Consider the following 24,981-nt stretch of genomic DNA (forward strand, 5'->3'; position numbering starts at 1 on the left):
CTGGTGTTGGTTTGGACTCCAGCTACAGCTCCATCCCTCCTTTGTGGCGGAGCAGAGAGAAGAGGCTGCTGCTCCGGCACAAAAGGAGGTGCAGCATTTCATGTGTCACTCTGAGATTCTGAAATATCTGCAGACACAATTCCTACAATAAAGACAATAATACACACGAAGATACTGAATTCTGTGCAGCTCGTGGACAAAACACGACACGTTTATCGAATAGACAACAGAACAAAAGTGCTTTTTCTTTAGGTGACGAGCAGTAATGTATTTTTATGTCACTTATCATTGACAGCTGATGGAAAGACGTTCACACTTACGGCCGTGTGCGTCACCTGGGTCAGGTGTTGTACCTGAAGATAAAGAATAAAAACAAAATGATCACAACAATAAAATCTAAATATTTTGGGGATCACAAATTGAAAAATGTGAAATCACATTTCGCTGATAAAACAAAATCGAATGAAACGTTGTTTGTATTTTAAGAACAGCCCTGTAGTGAACTCCCACCGGTTTCTATTGCGTTTGGTTTTGTTTCCATTCCTCTGACCTGTGATGCGTTCACACCCGGAAGAGCTGTCGCGCACGGCTCGTGTACAGTCACTGTCGCTTTTGCTCGGCCCGCATGCGCGTGCGTGTGTCTCCTGTTGTGATGTGACTCTGGGACCGAGGGCGCGCACCACTACCACCACCACCACCAGCCCTCTGTGTGTGTGTGTGTGTGTGTGTGTGTGTGTGTGAGTGTTTTTTTTTACCTTCCCAGTCCACAGCTCTCACTCTCGCCCTCTCTCTTTCTTTCTCTCCCTCCCTCCCTCTCTCTCTCGCTCGCTCTCTCTCTAAATGCCATCGGCGCTTCCATCTCTATGTCACTCTTTCTTCACATCTGCAGGAAAAAAAACGCCTCCACCCTCCGTCCAGCGCAGGTCAGTAAATATTTGGATTCTCTTCGGTTTGCCGGTGCCTCATCCTGAACGTCCTGCGCGCCTCGTGCCCGTGTGGCTGTAACTCAGTGATGGTGCTTTAGCCTGATGGTCTGTGCATGATGGGAAACTTTAGCGGAGCGGGAGGGTTTTTTTTTTCTTTTTCTCTGCATGTTGAAAGAAAATGACGTGAAATAATAATAACAATAACAACAATGTTCATTTCTCTCATTTCGCGAACTGGGGTGAATTCAAACCGTGGGTTTCTGGATGGAAACAGCATTTCACCGCACATGGGCTGTGCGCACTTGCTTTTTAAAAAGGGGGGGCTGTGCAGCAGCAACACTGGCGACACAACATCCACAACGACCGCCATTGCTGCCTTATAGAGCTCGTGCTACAAAAAAAAAAAAAAACTGCTGCTGCCATGTCTTTTACTCACAAGAGGAAAATTCTCCTCGGTCTCCTTTTCCTCGTGCGTAAAAGCGACGGATTTGTAAAAGGAAATGCTGCATTCCTTAAAATATATAGCAACCTACCTCCAAACCGACCCCCCCCCCCCCACCTAAAAAAAAAAAAGAGGAGACGATGATGGTTTTTAACGACCTATTACCTCCTGCCCAGGTTGGTGGTGGAGGCACAATCCCGTGCACGCCGTGAAATTGATCTGATTACCTTTGCCGGCGGGTCATTAAAAAAAAAAAAAAGGGGGGAGTTGGGCTTGCTGAGGCTGCACACACACACACGCACACACACACACGCACACACACACACACACACACACACACACACCACCATCTCGTCTTCGGTCGATGTGTCCTGATATGGCGGAGAAAGAGAGAGAGAGAGAGAGAGAGAGAGAGAGAAAGAAAGGTAGACTAAGATGCCACATTAAGGGCATCACACGCGCACTGTCACGGGCCAAAAGCTCCAGCGGTCATTTGCATTCAGAGGAGACGAAGAAGAAGGAGAAGAGCTCGTGCACGCTTGCATTGATCTCTGATAATCTATAATCACACGTGAGGTTTGATGAACTGTGAATTTAAACTCGTGTCTAACCTCGGGCGTGATTGACGCGGAGCAGCAGGTACTGTGCCTTCATTTCTGTCTCTCTCCCTCGTATTAATCACGAGCGATATTAGTTAATCATCTCGACAGACATTTAAGATAAATATGCAGAATATTAATGGCTGTGTTTGTGTTGGGTGTGCGCGCAGGCTCAGGGGTGAAAAGGCCTGTTCGTTGAGATTACATCAGTGTGTCTGGCGTGAAGCGATAGAGGCTCAGATAAGCATCACGAGTCAGTCAATTGGCAGACGATCTTTTTCTTCTTTTTCTGTTTTTCTGGAACAATGACACAGAAAGCGAAGAGCTACTTGTTTTAAAAAAACTCACTCGAAGAAAAGATAATTTATCCCCTCGGCTTCTCATTTGAATCATTCGAGGAAATCCACTTTCTGTGTTGTCAGGTTTCAGGCGCTCAGGACGCCCTCGTTGTTTTGTTCTGAGAAGCAGAGTTTGTTCACATGTCTGAGGACAGCGGAGAGTTTCTCCTAATCTGATGTTAGTGTAAGATTTTCTTGAAAAGACCAGAAAGGTAGAAAATGAGTCACAGAAGCAGAAGATCGACCTGCGGCGCTGAGCTGGTTTCTAAATGTCGAAAAAACCTCACAGTGACACAATGACTCGTCTGTAGCTCTTTCAGTCTTCATTTTTCCTTTATCTATCATTTATATTATTTAACTGCTCCCTGATTTATTTTTCACCATCTTTATTAATTTGTCTATATTATTGATTTTATTCCAGTAAGCTTTCAATTTTGAAATCAAGGTGAAAGGTTGAGATTATTTGAAATGTAAAAATGTGTCACAATATTATGGACACACACACACACACACAATCACACACACAATCTCACACACACACACCTACCTCTTGTCATTACCATTTTTGAATTATTGTATCTTTTGAGTAATTTTGAAATTTACTTTCAGTGTAAAATCAGAAAATATTATATTATTAACGCCATTAATATGTATTATTATTATATAGAATTAGAATTAATTCAGATAGTTTTGTTATATTTATTTTAGCCAACCAGATTTTTTATTACTATTATTAAAGTGTGATTTTAATCTTCCTCACCCTTAATTCAATATTTATTTTTTTAATTTTAAAAAAGAAGAAAGAATGATCGTATTTGCTGATGGGGCCAAAACAGGAGGAGTTGGGGGAGGGGGGGGGGTGTAAACACACACACGTGATCTAAAATATTGAATCGAATAATCTGTTTGTGTCTATAGAAAAAAAAAAATAGTGCCATGATTTGATTTTAATCAGAATCTGGACACGAATCCAACTTTACGCACAGCAGCTCCACCACACACACACACACACACACACACACACACACACACACACACACACACACACACACACACACACACACACACACACACCCTGACGTGGGGAAGAGGAGCTGAAGCCACCGTTCCTCCCTCCGTGGAAACAGTTCGGGATTATAACTGACAACTTTTTATTAAGAGAGAGAGGGAGACGGTTTTTATTCCGCGCTGAATAAGCTCCTGCGTTATTGACACCGAGGCTCGGGAATCAAGTCACTGGATGTGTCCATGTTCCTTTCTCTCTAAGCTTCGATACATCCAAGAAACTAAAACAACAACAAAAAAATACATAATCAGGATTTTAGGCTGCGTTCACCGTCATGTGTCGCCTCCCAGCAGCTATACCGGGGGTTCTCTGTGGATAATGGCTGCGCGATACTTTTCAAGAGGATAATTACACGAGTCCGCTGACAGCTCGACAATAGCAGCTACAGCAGTTTGCATCCAAGTTCAGTCTCAGGTTTGCCTGAGTGGGAAACGCTCCCCCCTTCTCTCTCCCCCTCTCCCTCTCTCTCCAGGTACAGGGCTATCCTGGAGAGGAAAAACGCGACACTTTGCCAAGTCTCTCTCAGTGGGCGCTCCCACGCGCCCGGCTCAGAACAACCAGCATATCAGAGAGGAAGGGAGGAGGGAGAAATGTGGAATAAAGACGAATACGCACTAATGCAGTCATCGCCCGAGAGCGCGGCCTCGCTTCAAATTGCAAATCGTATTTCTAGTGACTAAAATACGATTGGATCTAATTGACAGTGTCACTGATTATTGATCACAGGCCTGCATCTCGTGCACATCACCCCCTCCCCCACCAGCCAATGAATTCCTCCATCAAACCGGCCGTACCTAATATTAGACAGCCACAAGGGCGTGCGCGCTCCCGCTGCCTTTACCTACTGCGCGCCGTGAGAAGGTTCATTTCCTGACTGCTTAGCTCGTGACGTCACATCCAGTGGCGTCGCCGAGGCTGCCCCCCCCCCCAACATATACACACACACACACACACACATATCTACTATTACGCAGTGCCAATCTGAAAGTAAATGGAGAAACCAAACTGGAAATACTTCCTCTCTCTCCTCTCGGCCGCACGACGCACGCCGTGCACGTCCGCGTGACACTACACACACAGTGAATTCTGTGATTTCGCGGGAAAATGTTGGCCCTTTAAAAAATAAAAAATAAAAAAAAATCATAGCAGCTTATTTATCAGGCTTAGAAATAAAAGATGAAAATGGCGGTGGATCTCTCCCTGCGCGCGCTATCATGTTCCAGTTAATGTTCCTGTTTGAATAAATAATGACACGACCCATCGCTGCTTGTCACTTTGAGTCGCTGCTCTGGGTCACTGCAAAGATATTGATGAGTAACCGCCGATAACAGCCCGCACCAGAGGCTCTCTCCTCTTTCTCTCCTCTTTCTCCCCATATGTGCAGACCGTATATAGGAGCTCTGTCTCCCGCGCGTCCTTGTCCGTTGCCTTCACTTCACGGGGAGGAAATCGGCTCAATTTCGGGAGCTGCCATTAGAATAATGTGCCTGTCACCGCGAGAGGACGCACTGTCACAATTTTAAGAGCGTGAATGTCCCGCAACCTGCCAGAGGCCCAGAGCAACAGGCTCTGCTGCAGCCCCTCTCTCTCTCTCTCTTTCTTTCTCTCTCTCTTTCCTCGTCTGCACCACACGGCCAAAAAAAATTGCACATTTAGATCTGTGGAGACATAAAATCCTATAATTTATCTGTATGTTTAGTTTTTGAAGAGTTGAGTATTCTGAATTTTAAATCTTTCCTCTTTTAAAAAAATAAATAAATGCACATATTAGTGTGTTTTACACATTAATCAATGCACCACAATTTCCATTTTGCACCCACATATGTTTCCATGCGTCACTGGGGTCAGTCGAATAATAAATATTTCCACTTATTGAAATATTACGTTATATATATATATATTGTGTGTGTGTGTGGGGGGGGGGGGGGGGCAAGGTCATTGAAAAGAATCTTGCAGCACTTCTTCTTCTGCATATCTGCTGGCCCACGTTATATTCAATTAGGGCAGGCCCCTCCCCTTAACTGATGACACTGACAGACCCTCCTTAAGTTGCGTCGCGCCACAGCTGTCTGCGAGCAGTGAGCTGCCTGGCGCCATCCTGAAAGAATGCCTTCACTGTAAAAAAAAAAAAGAAAAAAAAAAAAGGGGGCTGGAGAGAGAGAGAGAGAGCAAGAGAGAGAGAGGTAGACTAGAGCAAGGGTGAGAGAGTCAGAGCCACACGGAGCCAGAGAGAGAGAGAGAGTGGAGTTAATGGAGAGAGCTACAACTGCGCACAAACACAGATTTGATCAGTGAGTTTAACTTGCTGGTGCTGGTCAGTGCGCAGCGATCGAGCCGTGCGCCCTCGACTCAAACCTCCACTACTTGTTGAGCCGGGCTCACTCACTGACGAGGAAGAAGTTCAGGAACTGTGCGTCAGGCTGCTGGATTCCATTTTGGACGTATTTATATGACAACACCTTTGTTGCATTTGTAATGTGGGGTATGTTTCGAGTTTAAATACCATTTGATTACTAACAGAAACCGGTCGAATTCACTTTTCTTTCTTTTTTTTTTAGCTGCATGTGAAACGTTTAGAGAAAACCAGACAATAAAATTCTCCTCTCTTGTCTCCAGGTGAACAGAAGCGAGCGCGGAACCTGTGGATTTAACGAGAATAAAAACGGATTTGGGACAGACTCTTTCTTCTCTTGTGACGTGCACCGGTTTGCTTCGGCGTGCATGAACATTTTCTGAAGAAAAACCAAACAGAACAGAACAAAACAAAAAGCAAAGCGATGGAAGTAAGTGCAGATCAGCCTCGCTGGATGAGCCATCACCCAGCGGTGTTGAACGAGCAGCATCCCGGCTCACATCACCCGGGCCTCGGCCACTCATACATGGACCCTTCGCAGTATCAACTCGCTGACGATGTGGATGTACTGTTTAATATCGATGGACAGGGGAACCACGTCTCTCCATACTATGGAAACTCTGTCCGAGCCGTCCAGAGGTACCCTCCTCCTCCCCACAGTAAGTCACCAGCCTGTTCGGGCCTTTTTATATAATAATGTGCTTATTTCGCTGTTCACACATCTGTGCGTAATTCACCCCGGAAGAAATGTCCCCATTAACTGAAAGTGTTTGGATTTTATTTCTATTATCGGTTCCAGAACAGCTTTCGGTTTTCGCTATGAGCCGATTCGTCTTTAAAAAAAAAAAAAACGAAATATGCACCAGTGATAAATCTGTATGCCAAGGTTCATTTCTACCTCCGCGGCTCCACTCGCAACTTTAAAACGTTAAATAACACTCAGCTGACTCATATGTCAAAGTACCTTTTTTTTTGAAAGCCCGTGCGTAATTAGTTTTTTTTTTGTTGATAAATCAGGTGTTTAGTCACGGGCTTAAACACATAGACGAGCTGGCACAGAGGTCACAGTTACACCTGGAATATGTTGCTCATGCTTTATATTTATCTTTATTATATCGTGCTATTCGTGTGCATTTAGTCATATGTTTCCTATTTTGGAGCCGTTAACTTCCTGAACAGTCAATCACGAAGTATACCGAGAAGTTGACGTATAGTTTCTATTATGCTCTTGTTGTATGAAGGCCTGTTAAACGGGGGATGAATTTACGACTTCGGGACGACAGAGAATATTTAGAATCAACCGCTGGAAGGAAAATTGTGTCAGAAATATAAAAATCCACGCGAGTGTTTTTGATAAATCTGTGCGTAAAAGTGAGACCTGGCCTGAAACGCGCCTCTGACCCTTTAAAAAGGATTAAATGTGAGTGTTTGTTTCAGACTGAGGGCAGGTTGTGATGTGTTCTTGTGTCTCTGTGCTGCTCCAGGTAGCCAGGTGTGCCGTCCCTCGTTACTGCACGGCTCTCTGCCCTGGCTGGAGGGGAGCAAAGGCATCGCCCCGCACCACAGCACTTCTCCCTGGAACCTGAGCCCCTTCCCCAAGAACCCCCTGCACCACGGATCCCCGGCCAGCCTGTCCGTCTACCCCCCGGCCTCCTCCTCCTCCCTGTCCACCGGCCACTCCAGTCCGCACCTCTTCACGTTTCCCCCGACCCCACCGAAAGACGTGTCCCCGGACCCGGGCATATCCACCCCGGGCAGCAGCTCCGGGCGGCAGGAGGACAAAGAGTGCATAAAGTACCAGGTGACCCTGGCCGAGAGTATGAAACTGGAGTCAGCCCACAGCCGGAGCGTGGCATCAATCGGAGCAGGGTCAGCCTCTGCCCACCATCACCCCATCGCCACATACCCACAATATGTCCCCGAATACGGCCCAGGCCTCTTCCCACCAAGTAGCCTGATAGGTGGGTCATCTTCTAGTTATGGTTCCAAAACAAGACCAAAAACAAGGTCCTGTTCAGGTAGGCGTGCGCTTTATTACATTCCCTTTTGATCTAACATGATTCCCCAGATTTGCAGCCAGTGATGATTAGAAATGTAAAAAAAAAAACAACAACCCATGAGCAGCTCATTCATCCCTCACAAGAACAAGGATCAAACTGTTTCCAGATAGACGCACAAAGCTCCTTCTTTAACAACAATGATAATTATATTTAGATATATTTAACACAAATATAACAGAAACTGAAAAACTAATTAAATTACATTTTTTGGAAATAAATTTCTCATAACAACAAAAAAAAAATCTAATTCCCAGACTGGATATTTTCTCCAAACCAAATAAAACCCATCGTGACGCAGAGGAGATCAGAGTTGACTGCTCTGCAGATTATTTTATTTCCCTTGTCCCCTTCACCGTCCTGTGCACTGACACAGAGGGACAGAGGGACAGAGGGGACGCCGGCTCTCTGGGCTCTGTCGCCCCGTTTATATGTTTAAGATAATCCCATTACTGTCAGACCAGTGCGCGCCACAGTTGCATTGTTTACGCAGCGGCAGAGCACCGGATGCTGCTCGTTCATTCAGGGAGAAAAAGCGGGTGAGCCGTCGCCGTGGCAGAGTGCACGAACCACCGAGGGAGGGGAGAGAACAGGGGGGGGGGGAGACGTTTCCAAATCGCGAGTAATTATTTTAAAGGTTATTGCTGCGCAGCTGAAAAGCAGTTTTTCTGTAATGAGATTAATATCAGCGGCTCTGATGTGCAGTGTAGAAAACAGTGGATTAGCTGATGCATATCATCAGGATTATTCTGCATCGCACATTAATGCACATAAAGATTTTAATTCGAGCATAATGGGAGATAATGTTCATTTAAAGATATTTCTAGGATCTGAGGAGCGTTTTCCTTCGAATGTCGTTAAACTTCACATTTTTTAAAAACCCTGCGCCGCACAGACTTTTTTATTTTATTTCGTTTGCACTGGATCAGCTCTTGTTTGATTTCTGCAGCGTCTCCTTTCTGCCAATTTAGAAAAGGAAGAGAACGCACTTTTCCAGGAGCGTGCACGTCTGTGCCGGGCTGACGTATATATATATCTCTCTCTCTGTCTGTGTGCGTTAAAAAAAGGGGGAAGTGCGGTTGCACGAAAATGCAAAAGGCTCTCGGCTCTGCACATAAGCTCAGTGTGCGTGTGTGCTTTGGAAAATCTGAGTGTGAGCAGCTCCCTTGTTTCACTGCTACAACCTGAGTGTTAGTGCGCGTCTCACCTGTCGGTGTCACTAGAGAAGTGGCAGCAAACAGCAGCTCAACAGCCCCTGTCAATTCAAAAACACAGAAATAACTCAATTAAATACAAATATATATAATAACACCAATCATTATTATTATTATAACAAATCTCATAATTATTACAATTATAACATTCCTCTTCAGGATTGTTATTATCATAAGAGATGTGACGATAAGGAACAGAAGAAAACCAGAATAACTAGATTTGATTTAAATAGCCACGGACCAAAGTGTTTCATAAAAAATCCTGTTGAAGGACACGAAGCTTTGAGATTAGTGTGAGTGTGTGTGAGTGAGAGTGTGTGAGTGTGTTTAATGATTTCTGCCTGATGGACCTTAACTGTGACATTAACTCTTATTCATCACCAACATTAACCACATGTGTTTAATTTGTTAGGCCTATATGAGTGTCTCACAAATATAATAAACTCTATTTGTATTACTGTTGTATTTTTATGATTAATATTGATGCTTGTTGTTGTATTTTGAATTTACATATGACACGTATAAATATTTCACCTGTGATTTTAACCCACCTTTTTTTATTTTTAAATGAAGCAGGATTATTTTTTTTTTAATTTAACCTGAACCCTGTCTCCATGTTTTTGTTTGTGCGTGTGTGTGCGTGTGTGTGTGTGTGTGTTGGCTCTTGCAGAGGGCAGAGAGTGTGTGAACTGCGGGGCCACGTCGACCCCCCTGTGGAGGCGGGACGGTACGGGTCACTATCTGTGTAACGCCTGCGGACTCTATCACAAGATGAACGGGCAGAATCGCCCTCTCATCAAGCCCAAGCGGCGGCTGGTACGTCCCCACCACATTTCTCTGTTGATGACATTTCCGTCTCTCTCTCTGTTTTTCCCCTCTCCAGGAAGAAGTAGGCCTATTAGCTGCAGGAAATTGACTCGACAAGTGCAGGTCTCTGTTTTCAGATACTACCACAGAACAAAAACTGCACATTTTTTTTATAACTGCAATGACGATGCCTATTTTATTTGCAAAAAAAAAAAAAAAAAAAAAAAAATTGTCATTGACTCTATTGAAAAGTACTTGTTGTAGTCATGGCTGCAGGCCTGCATTGAAAAAACAAGCTCCACCATATGAATATTATTATTTTTGATATTTTATTGTAGGCTGTTATCTAGAGGAGCTATTTGTTTTAAGTTACTTCAGGGAACCCCCCTCTCATCACAGCTTTAGAGGAGTTCCCCTGCTTTCTATCTGAGGAATAAATAAAAATCTTTCGAGGCACAGATGCCTCTTCACTCCTGCTCCTCTTCTTCTTCTCCTCCTCCTCCATCTCGCCTCTAATGTGAAAACCCGACTTCCCAGGGAAAGAGCTGCCGGATGTCTGAGCAGCGCAGATAAGTCGCTTTTAACAACACAGCCCCGCTTCCCCAGTCAAAACACACGCAGGCTGCAGAGTCCGAGCCATGCACGGCTCCATGCACGGGCTCCATGCACGGCTCCATGCACGGGCTCCATGCACGGTCTCCATGCACGGGCTCCATGCACGGTCTCCATGCACGGGCTCCATGCACGGCTCCATGCACCGGCCCATGCACGGCCCCATGCACGGGCTCCTGCAGCACAGTCACGATAGTTTAAGTGTTTTAAAATAAATCTGTGCGTAAATAAGAACAGCGTGGAGGTGAGGGCCTCATCCAGAGCAGCGTGCACATACAAGACCAGGACGAATCTGACCAATCGACACATTGATTCAATCATATTTATCACATTTAACGTTTCTGCTGCAGAAATTTACTGGAAAACCAAAAAAAAAATGACCCTGAAAGTAAAAAAAATAAAAGTAAATAGAACGGAACTGATAATAAAGGATTATAATAAAGTTAATTCCTCTGATCTGATTGGTTATTCGCTGCACGCAGCAGCAGCAGGAGGAGGTTATTAGGCCAGCACACGTGTTTAATTGGAAATCCCTCCCCGAGATAATGTAGTCCTTTACGTCCGCGCGTCCTCTGCGGTCACCTGTCTATCGATTGTTTTCTAGAGATTATAACATCAATGTCAGGCCACTGCAGCAAACTGAGGCCGAGGACAGCAGCTGATAAATCCCCGAGAAGACGTGACTTTGACTGGAGGAAGTCAGGCTTTCACTCCGCAGCTCGAATAAATCCACCTTCTCTTATTCTTTAAATCATTAGTGTGCGTAATAACTGGTGCATGTGCAGTTATGTGGTTAATTCCACTGCGTCATAATTTATATTCTATTATAAATGCAGGAGGAATCTTCTCTAAAGCCTGTGTAGCTTTTTATAAAACACATTTCTTTAGGTTTAATCGATATAAAATCTACATTCAGGCCTTTTTCTTTCCTTTTCTTTTTCATGTCGCCATTTCAAACCGAGCCTCTCCGTGCATCATGGCACAAACGCGCATTTTAAAGGGGGAATTTAATCAGATTTAATAGCTCTCCCATTTCAAGGCAGCACTTTTATGTCTTCTGTAAATATTTATTCTGCAGGAGGTATGTGCTCCGTGACGCTATTTTTAGCCTCGAGTGAAAGCAGCTCTGTTTTTTTTTTGTGTCTTTATTTTAAACTATTTTCATGCAGAAAAAAAAAATGGGGAAAGAATATACAGTTAAAATAAAGCCTATGAGTTTTTTTTTGTTTTTTTTTTTTTACATGCACATGAGTGGAAATAAGATATGTTTTAAATCTGCAATGAAAGAAAAACACAATTGGATTTTCTATATTGCATTTAGAGCTGTACAGTGCTGTGTGTGCAGGGCTGCCAGAATCACACAAACACATCCTCAAACATTTAAATGTAACATGAAGCATTTAAAAAAAAAAAAAAGTATTTTTCCTTAGATTCTGGTTTGAATAAATTAAATCTCAGATTCTTCAGCCCTGCACGCTGGCGTTAAATAAACCTGCTCATTGGGTTATGACGTGGTCATGTGACGGGTTTTTCCTCTTCTTCCTCTCCTCTGGCCTCTCGGTGCTGGGGTGCAGTCTGCAGCCAGGCGGGCAGGGACGTCATGTGCAAACTGTCAAACGACAACGACGACGCTGTGGCGGAGAAACGCCAACGGGGACCCGGTGTGCAACGCCTGCGGCCTCTACTTCAAACTGCACAATGTAAGAAATAAACCCACATGTCTCTGGGCTGCAGATATTTACTCCATCTTTTCTCCCCCTGCCTCCTGTGCACGTGTGATCCCTGCAGACGGTGTCCGGGCCAGGCTGATAACAGATATACTGTAGAGTTAATGTGATTTATTGGCAGTAAGTGGGAATCTAAAATGTGTAAGAGCAAAGTGAGCTAAGCCTGCAGCCGCCTTGCTTTTGCATGTTAAATAAGAGGAGGGGGCTTAATTAAAATTCGATTAATTTCTTATTTCTGGGAGATGAGGTCCTCCCCCCCTCTGACCACCCATCCCTCGGATTCCTCTTGGGTGGGATTGAGCTTCACATCATTTCACATCCTCAATCTGGAGACCCCAGGGACCCTCTGCATCTCTGCTCTCGGTGCACAAAGCTGTAACTTTTAATCAAACTCACCATTATCGCCAAAATAATAATAACAACCAAGCTAACGTGTTGGTTACATGTTCCCCAACAGATAAAGGTGGCCTATATATCTCCCGTATCCCTGCTCGGCCGCAGCGCTCGTCACGCACAGTGCTCCACGTTAAATCATTTTCCCATGTTACTTTTGGCAGATCGCTCGGGCGCTGCAGAAACCAGATTCAGACCAAGGTCAAAAGGGGAGAAGAATAATATTTCCCAGTTACATATTAGCATTTGAACCGACCCTGACCTCAGTGTAATTGTGAAATTAGTTTATTTTGGTAAATCCAAGACTTCTGTTGGGGCTTGCTCCCTTTGAAACAAATTCCACATTCTTCATGGAGAATTTAGCCGAGTCCCTGCTGGCCTGGTCTGTGCTGCTGATGTGTGTGTGTGTGGGTGCGGACAGTCAGTCCCAGAACATCTGATGGTAGCAGTCTGTTGTCGCGTAGGTTTCAGCTCAGATAAGAAACTTGTGAAAACAGAGACGTTGCCACAAGCGTGAGGTTGTGTCAACACTCAAAACACTGACAGACTCTTTTCAGTAATCAGGGGTTTTCTCACCACGTGTGAATCATACCTTTCTCATCTTCGTTTCTCTGATGGGCTGAGGTTTCAGGTGCTGCTGGTGTTGGGAGGTGGGGGATGCACTCTGCGGTGGTCACCGACACAACATTTTGGCTTTTGTTTGACGTGCCGGGGCGGCGGGCGGAGCCCAGGCCGGAGGCCTCGAGGCTTCCTCTGCGAGGCGCTAGACACATCGGCATCAAAGAGCGCGGGCCTGACCGGCTGTAAGGTGGGCGTAGCTCGCCTCAGAGCTGGAAGCAAGGCCGAGCGAGTCACCTGCAGGAGCCACATCTTAAGAGAATGAAACCACATCACTGAAGGGGGGAGGGAGGAGTGCACAGAATAGTCTCTCGGCCCTCCACCAATCACTGAGGCCATTCTGCTTTAAGAGTCAGCGAAAAAAAAAAAAAAGCCAAACGTCTCAGACAGCGCGAGGTAGAAATCCCTGTTCCCATTTCCCCGGGAAGAAGCGCTCAGAAAGATCAGGAAGCCAGCCGGCCTCATCCACCTCCCCTCATAATCCTGCCCACAGCCGGAATTCCATCATCCAGCTCTCATTCCCAGCTAAACCTATGCTGGAATACGGCAGCTGGGGCCATTTTGGCCAGGAGACGGCCACGCGGTTGAGGAGGAGGGTGGAGAGGAGGACTTGGCCGACGCTGGCGGTCGTCATGGCCATGTGTCTCTGTGGTCGACTGGCTGCACATTAGCTGCCAGACCCTTCGCCGTCGCTGTTCCGAACACACTCTCTCTCTCCATCTTCCCTCCCCCCCCAATTCCTCCCTCCATCTTTCCTTTTTTTACTTTCTGGCATGGCCCACAGCCTCAGATACAGTCCAGCTTAAAGGAATCAAAATTTAAATCCACCCCAACACACACACACACACACATGCACAGTGTGTGTATAAACAGTTTTGTGTTTCAGGATGGGACATTCTTGTAATGGGACTCCATTACATATCATTATGTCTCCCTGTAGAACCCCAAAGTCCGCCTCTAAGAAAACTAAAAAGCTGCGTGTGTCTGTTTTGAATCGCGCTGACGCCGCTCGCTCACTCACGCTTTCTTTTTTTTGTTGCGCTCCCTGATGTTGAACGGACTCACGATGTCTTCTGTGTTTAAAACTGCACTTTTAAGATTTCTGTCCTGCCGCGAATCTGCCTTAACAAAATACTAATCTGCCATCTTCTCTCTGTCTCCTTTCGAGAGCAGATCAACCGACCTCTGACCATGAAGAAGGAAGGCATCCAGACCAGGAACAGGAAGATGTCCAGCAAGTCCAAGAAGAGCAAAAAGTCCCAAGACACCATGGACGACTTCTCCAAGAGCCTGATGGACAAGAGTAGCTCCTTCAGCCCGGCCGCCCTCTCCCGCCACATGTCGTCCTTCCCGCCCTTCTCGCACTCCGGCCACATGCTGAGCACCCCCACACCCATGCACCCTTCCTCCGGCCTCCCATTCGCCCCCCACCACCCCTCCAGTATGGTCACAGCCATGGGTTAGACGGACCGGCGCTTCACTTCGCCGCCCCCGAACCCTCGGCCTCGCCACCCCCCCCCCTCCCCGACCCCTCGGTACCTCTGCTGACCTGCTTCCACATCCTCAAAGACAAACGAACTGCTCCACCTAAGCTCCCCTGTCTCACCGCCGAGCGAGAGCGACAGGCTTTAGGCTCCTTTGCCCTCAGTTGTATCTTATTTTTATAAAAATCAAAGCGATGTGAATTCTTTGCAGACTTGACTTGACTGTGGCGCACCGACCTCCAGGGGGAAGATTTTTTTTTTTTTCCACCAACCAGGGAGAGAAAGAACAATCTCTCCCCGAGTTGCCGCCGCCGCCGCCGCCGCCACCACACCGAGGCTTTCCTCCCAGCTGATCCACTCGATGAGGAGCTCCATTTGTGTACAAAAAGCCATTTTTCCACACTCAGACGTCACAGAAACTGACATTACAAGGACTTTTTCGACGCCCTCTTCCCTTAATTTCCAAACCCGCCTCTCCTCACCTTGCACCTGTGTAACAGGAATCCCCGCTCCCCTTCCTCTTCTTCTTCCTCTGCTGAAGACGAGGAGAGACAGACATTGAATATATTTGTACAAATTGTATGAAATACAGTACATTTAATGAAGACTTTTTAATTAAGTAAGAAAAAAAGGAAATTTGCCTGTGGGCAGCTAACGACGAGAAGGGTACGAGTCACAGCAGGTGGAGAGACTTTGCCGCCGGAGGAGAGAGGAGAGGAGAGGACGCCTCTGAGTCCTGGAGGAGAACAGGAGGAGGAGGTTAGAAGACGAGCGGGAGAGACTTCAGAGAAAGGGCAGGCCTCGGTTTTTGCCTGCGTGAATTGTGTTGCATTAAGTTTGCAGAGAGTCAGCAGCTCTGGCTGCAGGCGTCTCTCTCTCTTTTTTTTTTTTTTGGATGTGCTATAGGTCTCGGGCAATTGGTTTGTGTTGATGCGTGCACATACACACACACACAGACACACACACACATGCACACACACACATGCACACACACTTGATCACCTGAAAGACTTTCTTCCTGCCCACAGATTATATGCATTGTGAAAAAAGTTCCTGTATTTGTTATTTGTATGTATAAATCAGAGTACCAAAAATACGAAAGAAACAAAGATGTAGAATTATTTCCTTATGTTATGCAGACTGAATGGTTGTAAAAATTTAATAATAATCACTAGTGTAAAATATGACTGCTTTTTGTTTCGTATTTTTTTTCCCTCTTTGAAAATAATAAACTAGTTTAATCTCTGTTGACATGTTAGCGCCGTGGTCAAGAGCTTTCTTCTGTCTCTCATTGCCCCTCCCATCACCCGTCACATAACCAAAGCCAGACACACCCTGCTTCTTTTTTTTTCATATATATTTATATATATATATATATTTTTTTTTTTAGCCTGCGTTCACAGGAACGACTCTTACTGTCAGCTCAGCACAAACAGGAAGAGCTGAAATAAACAGTGGCGACGGAGGAACAAATCAAATGGCGGGGTCGGAGAGGTCGGGCCGCGCGGGCACCGTCGGCTGAAGAGGCTTTTGTCTCATCTCACCGATACAAACACACACACACACACACACACACACAGACACACAACCTGGTAAACACACACACATCAAACATCTATCAGTGATGAAACAGCATCATTTCCTTCAGTCACTTGTAAATACATTGGAAACAGTGGAATCCAGAAGTGGGAGCATGAGAGGAACAGTGTGTTGCTTCCTCCACTTTTTAAATTAAAGAACGTCTTTTTGTCTGGTGACGCCTGGAAGTTCCAGATTAAAAGCACTTTCCTGGTTTTAGGACAATAAATAAAGATAATAAAAAGATAATACACAACCTTAAAGCCCCGTTTAGACTTTTAGAGAACGTTTGTCGTCCAAAATCATGAATGAAAAACTTCTCTGCGGCCGTGCGCCTCCCACCACTCCGAGAATCCCTCGGCATGAAGTCACCTGCTTCGCTAAACGTTTGTTCGTCTTTCAACTTTTTACAATCAGCACAATTTCAGGAATTTGCAGGAAGCATCTGCAGCTCATTAATATACAAAGACGTGCAGCTGTTCAGTTCGTGATCTGTTGAGACTGGTACGTTTCTTATGCATGGAGTTTATGCATGTTTTAATACAGGTTAGGGCAGTTTTAAGTGGTTCACAGCTGAATTATTCACACCACATCATGATAATACATAAGATAAACTGATTTATTTATTCCGTCAGAAAGACAGTGGCCTCAATATTCACAAAACCTCCGAAGACAACATGTAGAAAAGAAATGAAATGGAAAGAATTTGAAAACGAGCAAAACACAAACAAGGTTTGGTGCAGAAACCAAACAGGATAAAAAACAGTTCAAGCTCATTTCCTGACACAAATCAAACAAGTTATCATGACGTAGAGGTTTAAATTAAAGTATCTACCAGAATAAAAGACGTTCTTGTCAGAGAGTTTTCATTAATTTGATGAAATCCCATCGACCAGCCTCCTTGAGTCGATCCTCTCTTATGCAACACAACGTTATTCCTCCGACAGATCTCCCTACTACCAAACAAATCACGAGGCCTGTGGCGCATCACGTTTCCAATATCCGAAAATTTATATTTGACCCGGTGGAATGTCCAACGTGGCGGCCCTCTCATGCCTCCCTGCAGAAAAGGCCACGCAGAAGTCAGGTATTTGGCATCATTTGTTTCTGAGCCGTTGTGACCAATCGGGAGATTTGCTCCTGTGTTTTAATAGGGAGGTCAAGGGGGCATGGGGAATGAGAACGGGGATAGTGTGTGTGTATGTGTGTGTGTACAGAGGGATTGAGGAAAGCTTTGCCCTGTGGTGGGACCCCATGGCCTCTGGCTGACCCCTCTCCCTCGGGTGTTTGGCTGTGGACGTCTGCCAAGGGTGACTGGATGTGAAGCGACTGGCTCAGGTGAGGATTCGAACACGGACTCATGAACTCTCTGTGATCTCCTCTCCTCTTTCCTCCATCATCGTCGCCAGCGCGGACACGAACCACTTATTCCCGTCCTGTCGGGTCTCCCTCGCTTCCTGAGTCTGCCTCTCGTCTTTCAGGTGAGGATGATGACAGATTTGTGGGTGTGCTCGTCTCTCGGGAACAGTCCATCTTCATCGGGGCAACGTCGCTGTCACCGTCAGCAGGGGTCGGGTCAAACGTTGGGGTCACCCTTGAAACTTTGAACGCTTGAATACGATTTTCATCAAAATAAAATGTATAAATGCAAATTTAGTCACTTGAAATCATTTAAAAAGCAGTTTGAGTCGTTGCAATATTATTATTTTGTGTTTTACGGAGCAGGAGCGTTTCACAGGATTCTGGGGCCCCAGAATCAATTACCTTTGGACAGAGCCAGGCTAGCTGTTTCCCCCTGTTTCCAGTCTTTATGCTAAGCTAAGCTAACCAGCACCCGATTGCACAGATTGATAGACACGCTGGTATCGATCGTCACGTCTAAATCTCTTGAGCAGAAAGATGAAGCATCATAATGAATAAATAAGATGTGTTGCGGGTTTCCTTGTGTATTTACTGTTGCCACACATCAGAATAAAAACTTTTAATCACGACAGACGACTTTAAAATCTCCACCAGGATCGATAAAGGTAATTTGAGCCAACGTTGACAGTGATCTTGCGTACCGTCGGCTGCTCTATCTTTTTTATCTGCTGCGATATCACTCTGATGCCACGACACGATGGTATAATCTAACATTTATGATAGGATTTATATCGTCCTTTCTGAAAGTAAGTGGCTGTTGATGTTCTTATCCTTCCCCTTTGTTTCGAAAGACCTCGAGCCTGAAACATGAGGGATGAGCTGTCGCTGCATTGTGGGAGTTCGCTCACTTGTTCCGAGACCCCCTCGCCACTTTTCAAAAGAGCAGCCTCGCGTTGCTTTGTCTCCTTAACAATCGTAAATTTGAACCATAATCTCCCGTCACAACATAGCAGATAAAAGATAATTATCTCTTTTACTGAGGTGCCCTGGGGCTTCTTGGATGGCCTAGCAGACGACGTGCCTAAACCCTCATCCCACACACACACACACACACACTCACTCTTTCTCTCAAACGTTTGCAACAGGCTTAGAAGCCTGCTGCCGCAATGTTGATATTCGTTAGCAGAAGACTTGAAATGCTCGAGGTGCTTTAGTGTGATTGTGCTCATGAACAAACAGCATCCCTCTCTGCTGCGTCTGAATAAACTGATTTGCGGCTGATTCATGCAAAACATGATCTTTTCCTCAGGTTTTACATGAAGGAAGTGGACTCTGCGGAGGACTGCGAGCACTGGAGGTGCTCCGGGGTCAGTCAGGGAGCAGCCGCGAGGTGCGAACCTCAGCCTGTGACAGACAACGTCAGAGCCAACGGATGAATGATGAGCCCGAGAGAGACGAGAAGAGAACAAGGTGACATGTTTTAGGGAAGATTTATGAGGAGGACGGCATGAAGAAGGGAGAGGGAGATATTCAAATAGGCAAAGAATGTTTTTACCTGCATGTGCAAAGAAGAGGATATTATCTACCAAGTTAAAATATGCTGGAAAAGAAGAGAATAAACAAACTGACTTACCAATGAAAAAGTGAACAAGGGCTAAAAGAGAGACTACAAACTAAATTCAGTACATTTGTGTTAAATTGTGTGGAGTCGGATTAAACACCATGGACTCCTCTTTCTTTAGAGATCTGACTTTCCCCATGAGATCCCCCTGCAGCAGCTCGGGAGGGGGGGGGGGCATTCCCGCCTGTGTTCCTTCCACCACACGGTTCTCAGGAAATGTTTTACCGCCCTGTCCCCTGCTCGGCCTGTGTAACGGACAGCCGTCTCTCCCAGCCCGTGGGCTAAACTGAACCTCACCTGTCAAACACTCTGTGGCAGCAGCACATTTGCATGGGCCTGTATCCACAAACTGTCACTGGGGTTTACCCAGCGCCACACAAAGCCTTCGCTGCTCTTCACAGCGAACGAACACCCGCAGCCAAACCATCTAAGCTGTGCAGAAACCGACTGATAGCTGACTGGCACCTCTTAGCCGCATCACAAATCCACAGGAAAGTAGAGCAGACAGGTGTTTGTATTCTGTTCATTTGGCTGCAGTGCCAGGGGACAGGCATCAGCTAAGCTGTGTTTGATGACACGATCTTGGCACCATCTGCAAAGGTGTGTTTGAAGAGTGTGTGTTGAATACCACTCCGTCTATATCTGGGCCAAGTCATGCGTTAATCACCTTTTAATAAGCTGGGGAAGAAGTTGATGTCTTTGGACAGATGTTACATACTTTTTTTTTGAGTCGACTGTTAATCTATCCTAATTTCAGAAGATTTCACATTGACAAAAATAAGTTTTTAAAATTTTTAATTTAAGTACAATGAGGCTCAGACTGAGGCTTCAGTTGCCTCCCGTGGAAAAAACAAGAGAGAGGAACGTGAAGAGTTTCTTTGCATGAAAGGAGAAATTTAAAAAACGCACAATTTCACATCTGTTTGGTGTCAAACTTTTAAAGGTTCATTCATCCACACCGTCAAATGATTATGTTTGATATATCAAACTAAAGTTAAAGTAATACAATTCAAATATTCTTCAGATGACTTGGGGGGGGGGTTGTGAGACACAGGTACGACCGCGGTGGGAAGCAACAGTTGAACTGTGATGTCACTCAGCAGAGCTCATACCTGCCGTCACCTTAAATTTAGTCAAGCTGCAACAAACTGTACACACTCATAAATATCAGTCCTCGAAATATACCATCATTCTTTGGGAAATACTTCAAAACACTTCATCCTTGTGGGGATGTAGTGTAAATTTCATGTAAATCCATCAGAAAGTACTGGAGATATTTCCCGTGTCGGTATCTGAACACTGATGAATACCCTCTTGATGCTGTCCACCTTTAAAGATGTTAAATATTGGCTCACGCTGCTCACTGGCAGCTTGAACCCAAACATTCCAGTTGCACCGTTGGCCGCAAAACCACCGACTCTTAACTGCGATCGCTGAGTGAGTGAGTGTGTGATCATGCATGTGTCCACTGCCAACAGTTAGAGTAGCTACCTATAACAAAGGGACTGCTGTGTCCGTCGGCTGTCCAGAGCCCCGGGGCTGTTTACACATGCCATTGTCTCCCGTGGGCCAATCTGACAAGCCCTATTAGGTAAATAAGCTCGCTGCGGCCAATCACTGGCAAGCACACGGGAATCTGGGCTGGTTATCTGCATCACCCCAGGAAGTGAGAGAAATGATGAGGGAAGTGACAAAACACATTAGCGCAGCCTTGTATCTCCTCCCCTCCGACTATCTACCTCATATCTCATTAGAGACTTAATTCATGTGGCCGTCTCTCTTCTGATTGGACGGTCGATATCTCCCCGCTCGCTCCTTGTCTGTGGCTGATGGATTTCATAGAGAGGCTGAGGCGTCGCTGATAATAAATTAGCATGTTTTGGAAAAGTCCAGATTCACAGGAGCGACGACCAACGCGGTGCGATGGGTTTATTTTAACGTGATGCATCTGGAACGCCGCGAGCAAACATCTGGTTTTTTTAACCAAAAAGCTGATTCTGGTTGTGAATGCACCGTAACTTGAACAATAACTGCTTCATTGTGTGTCCTCTTGGTGCTTCTGAGTTGTTTCTAGCAAGAAAATGTGCATTCCTCACATGGGATATGACACAAGGGACAACAGAAGCATGTGTACTTTGTATTTCTCAAACGTTTGAGACACAAAGTCCACAACTGAACAGAAAGACGAGAATTTAATTAAGATGGGTATGCTACTGATGTGATCGTCTCATAAACAATTGCAATAAAATAAAATGAATGGAGGTGCCACGAACAGCTGGACAAACCCAAATAAGAACATTAACATTTTAAATATCAAATCTTCGTTTTCTCGGATCATTTCAAAATGAAACGATGACGACAGAAAGTTTTCTTGAATCAAAAAAGCCAAAGTTACATCTTTGCATCATGGAGAACAGTACTTGTATCAACTTAGTTAATTTTACACCAACAACACATTTTGTGTTGCGGCCTCTGATTGCAGCAGCAGCAGCTCTGTTCATCAGATGATGCAACACTGGCTCCAAAACGCCAAAAAAAACATTGTGTCCTTGATTAAAACTTGCAGCTGCAGATCACCACACTGATGCAATCTGAGCCTCCTGCACAGTTTATAATCTGCCACAGTAGTGTGATAATCAGCCACGATATCCCACAATGCTCAGTGCTTGCACAGGAACGCCACAGAAAGAGCGCGCTTCACTTCGCTCCGACCCAAACGGTCCTCGCTACCGACCCCCTGTCGCTGGCCCACGTTCCCCCGGCCCCTCCTGCGCTGCTCTGCCTCCACAGCCACTCCACCTCCCTCTGGGAGCCCTGGGAGTGTTTGTACTGGAGGCCGCCAGCAGAGACGGCTGGTGTTTTCATAGCGAGAGCTCTTTCCTGAGGTAATGCTGGCCTGGGTTGACCGCTGTAGCATGTACAGACCAGCAGCAGCTCTGGCAAGAGGTCATGGATGGTCTGTGATCACATCACCATGGAGCGACACAGTTTAATGTTTAGCAGCGCATACTTGTGCTGCAACATGATTTCACAAGCACGGCAGTTCGCATGCATTCGCCGTCTGGGAGACGTAACCGCCTGCCAATATCAACCACGCCCACAACATGTCAGGATAGGTTTGAAAATTATTATATCACACAAATGAATATGACAGTCACGACATTAAAAACCATTACAAAAGTTAAAGTCAAATATTTTCTGCTCATTACTTTTCTTTCGGGTCTCACTTCAGTTTGGAAAATGAGAAAAAGATTAATTACGTCCCCACTTGACAGCTGAAAAATGTACGAGCCATCTGCCAACATTAAAAGATCTTGACAAACTAATTTATGGATAAATAGTTGAACAGATTGTTTGCCCTCCCAGAGAGTTTTGTTGCCTGAAGCGGCCTCAAATACTTCAGTCGGTACCTGCAAGTCGAGTTAGAATGCGAGCTTAAAGTTTAAAACAGATCGGTGCACGGAGGAGAAGATTCTGCACACACAAAGGAAATAGCTTACAGTTACTGCGTCTAATTAGGTTTGACAAAATAAATGTCTTAAACTTCGTGTTGCGCAACAGCGAAGCAGCTGAAACGCGTTCAAAACATCAGCATGCTCAATCTGTAGCGTGATGCTAATATATCGTAACCTATGAGGCGGAAGGAGCCTCGTGCATTAGAGGTCTACGTGACCTGGTCGTTGTTTTTCCTCGAGAGTAACAACTGTTTAGCAAACACAAACCAAGACTCAGGAACTACAACTGGAAACAAGCACCCGCAGCGGAATTATGGGTTAAAATTCCTCATGTCTCTGTTGTCGACAAATGTCCGTTAACTGCGGGAGATGCTTTGCGATGCTTAGAGATCGGGGGGCCTCGTACAGAGCAGTCTGGTGTCGCAGACAAACTTTAGGGAGGATGGATTAGTGCGAGGGAGGAGTGTGTAAGTGTGTGTGTGTTTTACCGAGGCCTCTAATTTACTTAAGTGCAGTCTAAACGGTGAGGAAGAGATAAGAATGCCGCTAATAGACCTTGACCTCGAGTGACAGTCGCACAAAGCGGGCGTACAAAGAAACCACCGTAACTTCTTCTGACGATCTACAGCCTCAAATGTATCTGCTCGAGATTAAAACGGAGAAGTGAAAGCGTGTCTACAAAAAAAAAAAAAACCCCTCTTCAAAGCCATAAGTACTTTTGATTTGTAGGTTACCCTGAGGCCCTCAGACGCTTCTGGATGTGATGATTCACCTGAGCTACGGAGGTGTTGTTTACTGAGGTTGGAGGAATACTTTCATCAGGGCCTCGCTCACTAATATATAGCGGTGGGTGTGGTTTCTTTACTGTAATAGACAGAGGAACAGTTCATCTCGCTTGTTCTCTGCACTTAATGGTGCCTGAGCAAGCAATATTTTAAAGTGCAGAGCAAGCGAAGCAAAAACAGTCACACACACACACAGAAATATGCTTAACCCCAGCGAGGGAAACCAATCTGTCGAAAAAAAAAAAAACAAACCTTGCAGAGCACCAGTGTAGTGTGGGGTTGCGTAAGAGGAGAGCAGATGAAAAGCGTGAATGCGTCGCTGTCAACACCCGAACCAAACGAGATGGGGTTTGTTTATCTGAACGCCTTCCGATCACCGGCCGTGAACCAGGAAGCGGCAGGTGCCTCGCTCCAACGGCAGGCCTGTATTGTTGACAGTGGATAAACAGGTTTGGGTTGGGATGGGGTAGTTAAAGAGAGAAGAGACGGGGGGTTAGTGAGGGTTGGTGTTTTCCCCTAAACAGTGGAGAAGGAATTAGCCCTGACTAGTTCAGTGTAAAATTTGAAAGTGTAAGCTGTTTGTTGTTTTTCCCCCCCAGTTGGCGTTTATTAGTGTTGTCTTATTGCGGCTCTGCTGAGCAAGCCTGGCCCGTGTTGTCGCCTGGCAGGGGCGACAGTGGGATAAAAAACCCAGTGAGGGGAGATGGCTGGCGTTGGGGGAAGGAGGGTCTCCCATTGTGTTCCCATTGTAGCTCTGTTACTCTCTGCTGCCCTGGCTCACTGTCCCCTCTAAGCAGCCCGTCCATGTCAGCAGAAATGAGCTTTTTTCCTCTTTCATCCCTTCGCTTTTCTTTCCTTCCCCCACTGTTCACTCGGCTGTTTCTTCCGAATTTTTCCTTAAAAAGGCGTGATCACACGGTCTTAGCACATTAACACATCTGCAGCTTAACCTTGAGAGCGGGACTGTTGTTGCCAAGCGATGAGAGCAGCGGGACAAACAAAAGTTTGGATTGTCAAAAGCATACATGGGTTCATTTTGGAACAATGTTGCTGTAAATCAACTGGAAAAAAAAAAGTTGTTTCCTGCAAACTTTGGCTCAACAGTGGGTGCATTGTTTCATGCGATGTTTCGTCAGAGCAGAATGCTGCCGAGCACCCCGGCGGTTTCTCCTGGTGCCAGATGGAGTGGGAGGTTTGCCTCGGGGCAGGTGAGCAAAAGGGGAGATGGAGGTGGGGTAAGATGAAGGGGAGGACTCGGGTGACCAGTTTTACCTGGGAATGACTCGAGCCCGTCCGGACATGCAAGGGAGGGATCAGCCCGAGGGGAGGAAAGAGAAAGAGAGGGAAGAGAAGGGCAGCAAGTGAGTCTTCAGAAAAGGAAAACACTTCTTTTTTCTTTCTTGCTTTCCTTTATCGTATCCATCTCCATCGCTCCGTGAGTTTTCAGCTCCTCCCAAAAGTAGGGCTTTCCCTTCACAACAACACGATTCTCCCTTGTATCCTTCTCTCAGACATTTTTCCTTAAATTCCAGGGAGATGAAAAT

At 45.7% G+C, this 24,981-nt stretch overlaps 1 protein-coding gene across 11 annotated transcripts; it reads left to right on the forward strand.

Annotated features, from left to right (window-relative positions):
* The first annotated feature begins 608 nt into the window (after nucleotides 1–608).
* gata3 (GATA binding protein 3) lies at nucleotides 609–15,894 on the forward strand. 11 transcript variants are annotated; one of them, XM_069520011.1, is made up of 7 exons: nucleotides 609–923; nucleotides 5,988–6,383; nucleotides 7,209–7,742; nucleotides 9,666–9,722; nucleotides 9,879–9,925; nucleotides 11,989–12,114; nucleotides 14,326–15,894. In XM_069520011.1, exons 2-7 carry the CDS (start codon nucleotides 6,149–6,151, stop codon nucleotides 14,614–14,616), a joined length of 1,290 nt encoding a protein of 429 aa, XP_069376112.1. In that variant the 5' UTR covers nucleotides 609–923; nucleotides 5,988–6,148; the 3' UTR covers nucleotides 14,617–15,894. The 11 variants fall into 11 exon arrangements, with proteins under 11 accessions (XP_069376112.1, XP_069376110.1, XP_019964539.1 ...); XM_069520010.1 differs by lacking the exon at nucleotides 609–923 and adding an exon at nucleotides 5,293–5,853; XM_020108986.2 differs by lacking the exon at nucleotides 609–923 and adding an exon at nucleotides 5,293–5,853 and having other exon boundaries at nucleotides 7,209–7,685.
* Nucleotides 15,895–24,981: the final 9,087 nt, after the last annotated feature.

Source organism: Paralichthys olivaceus, chromosome 23, assembly GCF_024713975.1.
Source record: "Paralichthys olivaceus isolate ysfri-2021 chromosome 23, ASM2471397v2, whole genome shotgun sequence".
NCBI classification, from domain to species: Eukaryota; Metazoa; Chordata; class Actinopteri; order Pleuronectiformes; family Paralichthyidae; genus Paralichthys; species Paralichthys olivaceus.